The sequence below is a fragment of the Anastrepha ludens genome, chromosome 4 (genome assembly GCF_028408465.1).
Source record: "Anastrepha ludens isolate Willacy chromosome 4, idAnaLude1.1, whole genome shotgun sequence".
NCBI lineage: Eukaryota > Metazoa > Arthropoda > Insecta > Diptera > Tephritidae > Anastrepha > Anastrepha ludens.
In genome coordinates this window covers 66,018,211-66,028,841 of record NC_071500.1, presented here as the reverse complement: position 1 = coordinate 66,028,841, position 10,631 = coordinate 66,018,211, and the positions used below count along the sequence as shown (strand labels likewise).

Here is a 10,631-nt window from a genome sequence, read left to right as displayed (position 1 = left end):
TTCTGTAGCTGGGGTCGAAGAGGCCTGGTCTCCGATCCCCTGTCTATTCTGGTATGGAGAGGTGTTGTCTCCGCTTCACGCTCGCGCCGACGTTCGTGTTGTAGCAGGGGTCGAAGAGGCCTGGTCTCCGATCCCCTGTCTATGGTAGTACGGCAAGGCCTGGTTCCCGCTGCGGCCACAACTGGGCGAAAAGGCCTAGTTTCCGCTCCAGCCGTGGTTTGATCGGGAATCGGTGTCTCCAAAAAATCGTCCGACGCATTAAGTGATACAGCGTCGCTGTCTTCTTCAGCGACTTGTTGGCTCCACGAGCGTCGCTCCTCCGGAATATGCAGCATGGTGTGATGGTGGTCGCCGCATCGTCTGCACCTTCCTTCGCTTGTGCAATGGCGCGACTTGTGGGCCATTGACAAGCAATTGGCGCAATAGTGACCCAGAAGCGCTTCCCGAAGCCGCTCAATCGGGCTTCTTCCCCGGAAGACGGGGCAGAGGCGTACTGGGTGCCTTGCGTCACACAAACGGCACGCTGTCGGGTATCGTTGGGGGTGGCGACTGGCCCTTTTTTTCATCACACTGTAGCGAGTCATTCTGTAAAGATATTATTATCATACATCGGAGGGTGGCGAAATATTTTAATTAGTTGTTGTTTTTTTTTTTTTTTTAAAAAACGAAAATTTGTGTTGTGTGGTGCATTTGGCTGGTCAGTGCAGTGCTGACCACAGCGAAGGAGAAGACAAAGGTAAATAATATATATATTTTGTTATGCACTATGCATATATGCTCTAGGCATTTTAGTAGTTTTTTTTTGTTATTTGGCGATGAGGAATTTTCATAGCCCTATGAGACACCCTGCCACCCAAAACAAAAAATGTACCTAATTGGGTACAATCACATATTAATGTCATTTTAATATGTATGTTCACCGCCAGGGGGTGGGTACATACTAATGGACATTGCAATATTCGCCGCTTGGGAGGATCGTGTCTTGGCTATGTGTGGATCGTAACCAAGTACAAGGTATATATATTTTTTTTCTTTTTGTTCTTATTTTGGCTATAATAAGAACAAAATGATAAGCAAAAGAAGAAAAAAAAAGAAAAATTATATGTATATATATAGATATAATTTTTCGTAGCATTTGCATACATAAGTGCATGATGTTAGAAAAAACTAATAGTTTGCGTTACTTTACGCAAACTATCCCTGGAATGTAGAACCCATTTATATCATTCCTGTAGGGTATTTTTGTTTTTGTTTCTTAATCCCTAATTTCCTTAATGGCCGTCACTATTTCCTTTTCACATGTGTAGACGGCGTGTGACGCTGACGTGAGTGACTTTAAAAAGTGTTTGTTTTGTGGTCGTTTTACAATTTTAAGACGAGATTTTGCAATTTCAGTTATATTTTACATATAAACTCGCGAACGCAAGAAAAGAAAAAGTTTAAAATGTCTGGCAAACCAAAGCGTCCTCTTGCCGCATATATGTATGTTGTGGCTCAACAATGCACGCGATCAGGTTAAGCGCGAAAATCCAGGCATTAAAGTAACCGGAGTGGCCAAAAAAAAGATGGAGATTTATGGCGTTTAATGAAGGACAAGTCGGAATGGGAAGCAAAGGCAGCTAAAAGCCAAGGAGGATTATGAAGAAGCGGTGAGAGAATTTGAGGCCAATGGAGGCAGCTGCCGAATTTACATCCATAATCAGCTGGATTGAAACCTCAAAGGTAAAATAAAAATAATATGCGTAATTTTCGGTCGTTTACACATGCATTTATCGTATGAAAAGAATTTAGTGGTAGTGAAAGTAACAAAATAGAAACTTTCCATTTAATTTAATATAATAAAGTTAAATAAGTATTGATCAAAATGAGAGGTCGTGAAAGAAAAAATAAAAATTAATATTATATATGTGAAAAAAAAAATAAGTGACAAATGTGCCAGTGAGTAGTGTTAGAACTTGACGTTCTTCTGCCCAGTGAGAAATCGTCGCGCTAAAAAAATTTCAGGTCGGGCTTTAGATTAATTACACAAGTGTTAAGTGGTAATTTGTTGGCATTTCGGTGTTGCGTGTAAAAAAAGTCCACATGTACGCGTTACCAGTGACGGCAATTTAGTGGATGGACCACCCACAAGAAATCCTTGGACCACGGCAAAGAAGGAGCGCCATCAGAATTTACGTATGGAGCTCGCATTTGGATCATCATGGAGCAACATATTATATTTTAATTAAATTTTTATTTATATTAAAGGTGAGTTTATTATAAAGTGGAAATTTTAATTTTGTACTAGTAGTGTAGATATTAATATTGAACATTTGTGATTGAAAAGTCTAAAAAGAATTAAATCTTTTAAAAAATATATATATATACGTATATGTTCAGTTTAGCAAGAATTATCAATATCAATTTGGAAACAATCATCTGCCGTAAAGTCATGGAATTGCACCATCAGAAGCATCATCAACATATGTGTACAACTTGAATGCTGCCAAGGCGCAGTTTGCTGAAGCACAGAAAAGCTGATGTGACTACGACCATCCCATGTTGAAGCTATCTGGGATGCCGCCAGCTGGAAGGATATCTTTAATCACCTCGTTGCCGCTGCTAAGAGGTAAATATGTTAATACGTGAATGTGATTGTAAAAGTAAAAATCTGCCTTTTTAGATGTTTGTGTCATCCAAGCTTTAATTGACCTAGAGAAAAATTCGAATTTGTGGGACGAATGTTGGGCAAAGCGGTGCTTACTCTAAAGGATAAAATGAAGCAGCTAGAAGTGCATTCGGTGGTTGAAATCAACATCACGTTAGGGCGGCACAAAAGGCGGTCGCCCATGCATGCGCGATTCGTAGGGTATGACCAAATGCTATGTTTTTATTTTTATTTTATTTATTCTAATTTTTCCTTTCATTGAATAGAGAAATTCGCGTGTGCGATCTAACTTAGAGTATTGAGAGTATGACACGTCGCATCATCAAACTAAACAACTACAACCAAAACGCGCCGAAAAGATTCCTAAAATGAAAACTTTGACATTGTTAAAATAGTTGACGATTTTGAAGTAGTTTAAGATTTTTCGCCCGAAAAATACATATGTAAAAAAAATATTTGCTTTCACCTGCATTTTTTTTAAATGTAATAAATTATATTTTCTACAGTAAATCTTAATTCTCTTTGCTTCGTTACTTGGTACCTATTTTTATGTGATTAACGTTAACGTTGGATAGTATAGATACATATATGTATATATATATATATATATATATATCATATATGTATATATAATATATATATGTATGCATGTAAGTACATTTGATGCAAAGTACACATAGGTATGCATATGTATAATTATGCAAGTCACCTCAAGTGTACACCTGCCCTTTATAGGTACAATTTATGGAACTTACTTGCATCGTTCGTAGGTTGTAGGGTTTGTTGTAGCTTCTTAGGTTTTGGATGTTTCCACCTCGTGCGTTTTTGCAATTCGATGTGGAATTCCCTTTTCCATCGTTTGCAAAAGGTTTGATGGAGGGCTTTCAAGCTTTTCACACCTGCTTCCCACAGTCCGCCCATATGAGGGGCTGCGGCAGGTATGAAGTGCCATGTTAATGCCTGGTGGGCATATTTTGAAAGCGTGTTATTGCGTGCATCCGCAATAAACGCTTTACATTCTGATCGTAAAGATCGTGAAGCTCCTACAAAGTTGGTACCATTGTCGGAGTAAACATTTTTTGGACATCCTCGTCTAGCAACGAATCTCGAGAAGGCTGCTAGAAGGGATGGGGTACCTAGGTCATTGGTTTTGGGTGCACTGACTGTTTCGGCTCGACCAGTTAGTATCCACCCGAATACAGTCTCTTGGGCAAGAAGTGTACTTAGTACATTTTTCTTCAAGCCGCTTAAAATAATTTGGGGATAAATGTCTCCGCCAAGGACAAGGTCCACTGGTTCATTGACGAAGAACCTCTTATCCGCCAAAGTGAGATCTGGAAATGCTTGCCTTGTCATTGCGCTTACTAGGTAAGTTGGCAGATTTCCAGTTAATTGCGGCAAAACTAGCGCAATTGTATTTATTTTTACAAAAGGGTCGATAGGCGACCGCAGTTGTAATGAGCACGCTTGTCTTACCTGCGCAGATATCGAATTGTTGATGCCCGAGACTTGGGCATGCAAGCGTTTAGATGGCAGGTTGATTCTACGTTTGAGGCGTTCAGTGATGAACGAACACTCAGAACCAGAATCGATCAGAGCGCGTGCTGCAAAATTAACATTATTGTGGAATATATTCACCATGGCTGTTCCCAGTAGAACCCCTTTGTCCGTATTGGAATAGCACGATTTAAAATTATTGATTCTGCTATCCTTTGGCCTATTAGAGTCAAGTCGTTTTAGGGCCTCCTTGGATGTTGAGGGCAGGTCATCAGCGGGATCTCTGCTTTCCTTAAGAGCTGCTGCCTTTGGTTGAGCTGCTGTAATGTGCAGGAGCGTGTTGTGTCTTGAGTGACATGTGCTGCAGTTATATGAGCTCGTACATCTCGACACCGTATGTCCTGACGACAGGCAGTTCAAGCAACAGTTGTTGCTCTTGACGCACGCGATGCGATCGGTGACCTTTAACTTCCGGAACTTCGGGCAACTTTGCAGTTTGTGGTCGTCAGTGACACATAATTTGCACATATGTTTGGCGACACTTACCTGAAAGTTACCCATCCTTTTTGGTGTAGTTTCCGTATGGTGTTGTAAACTTTGCGCCTTGGGCGCTTTGTAGGCTTTAATCCCTTTTAAGCCTGACACTGTTTCAAGTGTCTGAAACCTGTTGGAAAGGAATTTGTCCATGTCTGTCCACTTTGAAATTTCAGATTTGTTCTCTATCGTTTGTTCCCAAAGCGATAGAGTACTTTCTGGCAATTTCGTGGAGCATAAATAAGTAATAATTGCATCCCAGTTTGAAATATCTATTTGGTGGTTCTGTAAAGAGGAAATGCAATTATTAATGTCTCTTTGTAATTTTTTAATCGAACTGCCACATTCAGTTTCGATTGTCTGTAGGTTAAACAGGATCTTCAGCTGCGTGTTCACCAGAATCCGTTTGTTTTCGTACCTTTCGCAGAGATTTTTCCACGCTGTCGCAAACCCGTCATTAGTGAGCGGGCACTTCCTGACGATGTCTCTGGCTTCACCCTGCGTTTTTTGGTTGAGGTGGAACAGCTTTTCGACCGGGGTGAGGCGTTTATTTAAAATGTATATGGCCGTGAACATATCGCGGAATGTTGGCCAAGATACGTAGTCGCCTTTGAAAACCTCCGTATCGCACGGTGGAAGGTGAATGTTATGTTCGCGTACTGCGAGTTCTTCGCCTTCCCGGTCTGCCTTTTCCAGCCTCGCAGAGAGGTCAGCCATCGTCGACATGCCGCGCAAATATGTGTGGTAACATATTTTATTCCTCCTCTTTATCGCGGCAAGATCCTTAGGAGAAGGACTTTCTGTTGAAAGCAAGTGGTCGTACGCTGCTTTGGCCTTTTCCCACATTGCTTTCAACTCCTCCTGTTGGATCCGGAGTGAAAACTTCGAATGGTCACTTGACGGAGTGCCATTAAAGTCGGCTTCGAATTCCGTCACGGAGTCGACTAAGCGAATATAGGTATCCATATTGTGAGTATGGGATACAAAAACTTACGCGGTATTAAACAAAAAAAATGCTCCTTCGCGAAATGGAGACGAATTCACAGCGAGACCCAAGCCCAAAATGCACCACCGAGATTAAAATAACAATATATACTATGTATATTATGTATGTCTGTATATATTTATTGAGCAAAAAAGATAATATGTTTAAATTTATGGACGAGAATTTCGCCACCCACACAATAATCAGCGGTATGTATATACCTATGCAAAAAGTGCGCTGGGATCGATTTCAATTTACTGCGGCGTTGTTTGTGCAGTTGTGTACTCAACTTCACAGCGGGAATGTACAAGTAAAAGGAACGGAATAAGAAAAAAATTGAAAAATTCCCAACAACGCGCTGTTAGAGGGTTGATTTACTTGAAAATACCGCGCGCACTTGTATTGTCTGTTTGCGGACAGACGGAGTCGTTGACCCTTTTTGATTTTTTTGTAATTATCTTATTTCCACCAAAAAAAAGAGTGTGCAATAAATCCACGTACCTGTTTTTTCTGGAATGGATTGTTGGTGTTGAAATTGCTGATGGCTTGCGTTTATTGCGGATGGCTTGGTGCTTTGCTAATCTCAGCTTGCTTGGTGCTTTTTTTTTTTTTGCTTGCTGGTGCTCTGGCTTGCTTGCTGGTGATCTGTTTAAAATGGATCTTTTATTTCATCCGGCTCGAAGGACCATGTATTCGCTCGGATGCGACGCAGTGGGCGGTTTGAAATGTGGGCCTCCACGGTCGCTCCGATGAAATATTTTATAAAAATGAAAGACACAGTGTCAGTATATATTCGTCAATGTTTATTGCAGTATATATATATATAGATATACATATGGTTATGTGCATAGAAATATACATATACGCAATACGTTGCCTACGTATTATTGTACATATATGTATTATTAGATTATGTATAATTAATAGTTTATGACATATTACCTGTTGGCTGGCTGACACGTCCCTTTTCTCCTGATTGTACAATCGAAGTGAAAGTTTTAGTCAAAGTTAAAGTGAAAGTAATCTCGCCGAACAACGTTTAACACGGTAAACGTTTTAACTGTTCGGCGGGGGAAATGCCAGGGTTAACGGCCTTCACGTTGCAGCGACTGGAAACGGTGGTTAGCAACAGTCGGAACGCTAGGCGCAGTTCCCATTAGGGTGGCTAAAAATGTATATTTAATATTAGGGTGCGGCCTAAACAACATCTTATTTGAATCTATAGATGTCATTAGTTTTAAATTTTTACGCATTTCTTAGTTGGGCAGTTGCCAATCAAACCCATTCCTCAGAATTGAGGGGTTGTAGAGCTGCGTTTCGGTATTTTTGGGTGGAATTGAGACGCCCGGACTTTTACATGTAGAACTTCTCGCTTCTGTAAAGCACTTTATAATTAGATTTAGTTTTATCAATTCAATCAATTCAACAGAAAAATGTCAATTGCATTAGAGTAACAAGTCGTTCCGACCCTAACTCTTAAAGGGCAAGATCCATGCCACCTTGGCTATACCAGCACAATCTTACGGCTCATTCCAAATAGTCCGTGAAGCAGTTTCTAATCAAGTGCACCATCTCACAATTAGACCAGCGAACTTATTCGCTGGATCTTGTGAAGTGCGACTTCTGTGTGTTTTATGCAGTGAAATCTATTTTAGAAGGAACAATATTTGATGCCGGCATTAATTCGAACAAAGAAAAACTCGCACGGAGCGGTGTAGGAATAGTGGAGAAGTTTTAAATATTTGATAGAGATAATAAGTAAATAACATATGCACGAATAAAAAAAAAAATATTATATAATAGCCTCACCTCGCATATAAAGTTTCTTATTACGCAGCGAATTACTTAATAACATTTTTAATAATCTGTAAGAACGTAAATGCTTAATGATCTTCTTTAGTCGGATTATATCAGAATGGGCAAATTTGTTCAATATTAATCACTGATTGTGCCGGTGTAAAAATTATCAAAAATGAACGCGATTTTTAAGCCACCTTGAAACTATGTTCTATTATATAAAAATTAAATGGGCTATAAAACCGCAGATACAAAATTTTTCTAAAAATTTAGCTCAAATGTTTGCTTGCTTTGAAATGTTAATGAAAATTTGTTGATCAGTTGTTTTTGTTCAAAGTTCGAGAATGCGATTTACATATATAGTTTTTGCAAGAAAATGAACAATACTTTCATGAAAAATTTAGCAAAATTAAATTAGAACACATTAAATTGTCGAAACTTCTTAACAAAGTCCTGTGCTACAATTACTTAATGCAATGTATGGCCCTTCTGAGCGACTTGTGATCTCCCTCTACCAAACGATTTTCTATCACTTCCTATTTGTATTCATACCATGTCCCTGCTACAATAAATTAGACCACGTCTCTTTTGACTTGTGTTTTCTATGATTTAATGCTCACAGAAAATGTGTACAAATGATGACTGAAATACGCTTATTAATATTTGTGGTTGGCATTGTCCCGATTACGCGGCATCATGAGTGGCAAAGTACTTCATCATGCGCGCTTCAGGGAGCTTATTATGCTGCAGAAGTAAATTGAATAAAATAAAGAAAATAGGAGTTATACCAAAGCAAGGGAACTCGAGTCCACTAACGAATTATGAAAAATTGGTTTCGACTGATGCGAAGGAATGTTATTTTCCTAAGTGCTGACAAGTGTAGTGTAACTCGCCAATGGCTGGCGAATTTCAAAGGAGCAAACTTTAATATTAGAAATGAGAAATTGCTTATTGCATGCTATTTATGGTGAAATGTTATGTTCTTGCTGTTTTTGTTATTGTTATTGTTGTTGTTGATGCAACGAGAGAAGTCTTACCTACAAATTTTTGTAAGTATTTCTTCGGCTAACAACTATTTACGAGTATATAGTATAGTTTTGCTGATGTTGATTTTGGGGCTGCATAATTGACTGCGCATTGTCACATTGTCGACCAGTGTTTGAAGGCCAGCCATGCTCGGTGTACCTCACGTTGTTATAATCACGTCATTTACTTTGATACTATATTCAAGGTTTTCTAATGCTTTCTGGAATGTCTTTGGAGTATATGACGAGAGTATGCAGCCTTGTCGGACACCTGTATAATAGTATGTCTTCAGTGCTATCACCACTCGCAAAGGTTTTACAAAATGAAGCTTAATAATAAAACAAACATATTCAAATATTTTTCGATGCATATCTTATGATCAATTTTTAATGGTCTGTGAGGTGGAACATTTTTCTTAGTACTAATTTAAAATTAATTTAAGTTTAAAAGAATACCACTGGCAGGTAAAATGGAAGGTGGACTCCCAAATACACATCACTGGCGGCATAAAAATATTTCTGATAGCGCCATCTGTTTAATGAGTTGGTGTGCTGGAAGCTACATTCTTAGCTGACTTCCAGTGAAAGCTTGGTGATATTCGGTTCAGAGGAAGCGAAGTTATTGCGTCTAAAGTGTCAGTATGTTTGTGTCATCGGTGCAAAAATGAGTTTCGAACAAAGAGCTAATACCAAATTTTGTTTTAAAATCGGTAAAACTTTTACCGAAACATTTGAATTGATGAAAGAAGTTTATAACGAGTTCATCAGTGGTTTACACGTTTCAGAGATGGTTGTGAGGACATAAATGACAATGAACTAATCGGCCGCCCAAAATCAGTAATCACCGAAAACTCCATCAAAATAGATCAACCGAAATCATTGTTGAAATTTATGGAATCGGAGTTCAATAACTCCAAAAAAACGTTGATTTGTCGCATTTTAACTGATCATTTGGGCTTACGAAAGGTCTGTGCACGTTTCATTCCGCACAAGTTAACTGAGGTCCAAATATTGCTCAAAATTCAACATTCGAAAGACCTCATTAAAGAGGTGAGAAAGGACGGTAACTTCCTGTATAACATTGTGACTGGGGATGAAACGTGTTGTTCCCAACATGAACCTGAAACTAAGCGACAAAGTGCCGACTAGAAGGCCCCACACGAGGCATTACCCAAAATATCTCGTTTGGAGAAATCAAAAATCATGTCAATGCTCATTTGTTTTTACGATTTCAACGAAATTGTTCACAAGGAGATCGTATCAATGGGCCAGACCGTCAATGCAATTTTCTATCTTGGAGTTTTGAAGCGTTTGTTGCATCGCATTCGTCGAGTTCGCGAAGGAAGAAACTGGCGCTTATTGCATGATAATGGATCTCATCGATCCACTCTTGTGACTGATTTTTTGACTAGAAATCGCATTTTAACCATCAATCACTCACCGTATTCGCCTGATATGGCCCCCTGTGACTTCTACCAATTCGGAGGATTGCATTTGTTGATGAAAAGAAAACGTTTCACGTCCGTAGAGGCCATCCAAAAGACTTGTACCGACATCCTGAAGGGCATTCCGGTCAATGACCCGAAACTTTTTTCGAAAAGCTTTTAGATCGCGCAAAACAGTGTATCGAGACAACCTCTCTGACTGTGACACGGAAGAATGCTGCTTAACTTTCGCCACGTGCCGAATTTGTGCCACAGTTAACTAACCATTAACGATTAACTACCACCATTCACTCTCTTCACATTAACAACCTTAACTATAACTAGTTCTACAAAAATTGAATACCTTTTAAAACATTTGATTCATCCTTACTCTAAATATGTAAATAACTTCGCTAATAGTTGTACCTACACTAACGAAAAATAATATAAAAAGTTCCAGCCACCGACAATTTGAAGTTAGTTTAAAAAGTTAAATTTTTTCGAACTCTAGTTTATTATAATATTTTTTTTTTGTTTTTTCTCTTTTTGTTTTTAATAAATGCAACAAATCTAATCTAAAATCATTTTCTTCTGACTAAGAAAAACCGAAATCGTAAATAAAACCAGATTGCAAAATTTGGTACAGAAAATTGCGAAAAAAAGTGGAGAAATCATGCCACCAAAGGCCGTTGGCAGTTTAGTTGAAAAATAACAAACTCCAG

General features: G+C 38.9%; 1 protein-coding gene across 1 annotated transcript in view; it reads left to right on the top strand.

Moving 5' to 3' along the window:
- Positions 1-1,206: 1,206 nt before the first annotated feature.
- The window catches only part of LOC128859631 (protein alan shepard-like), a 181,930-nt gene continuing 172,505 nt past the window's right edge, over positions 1,207-10,631 (top strand). The window contains exon 1 of the mRNA XM_054096587.1: positions 1,207-1,722. Within this exon, the coding sequence (XP_053952562.1) occupies positions 1,669-1,722 (54 nt within the window). The 5' untranslated portion in view covers positions 1,207-1,668. The remainder of the gene's footprint in view (positions 1,723-10,631) is intronic.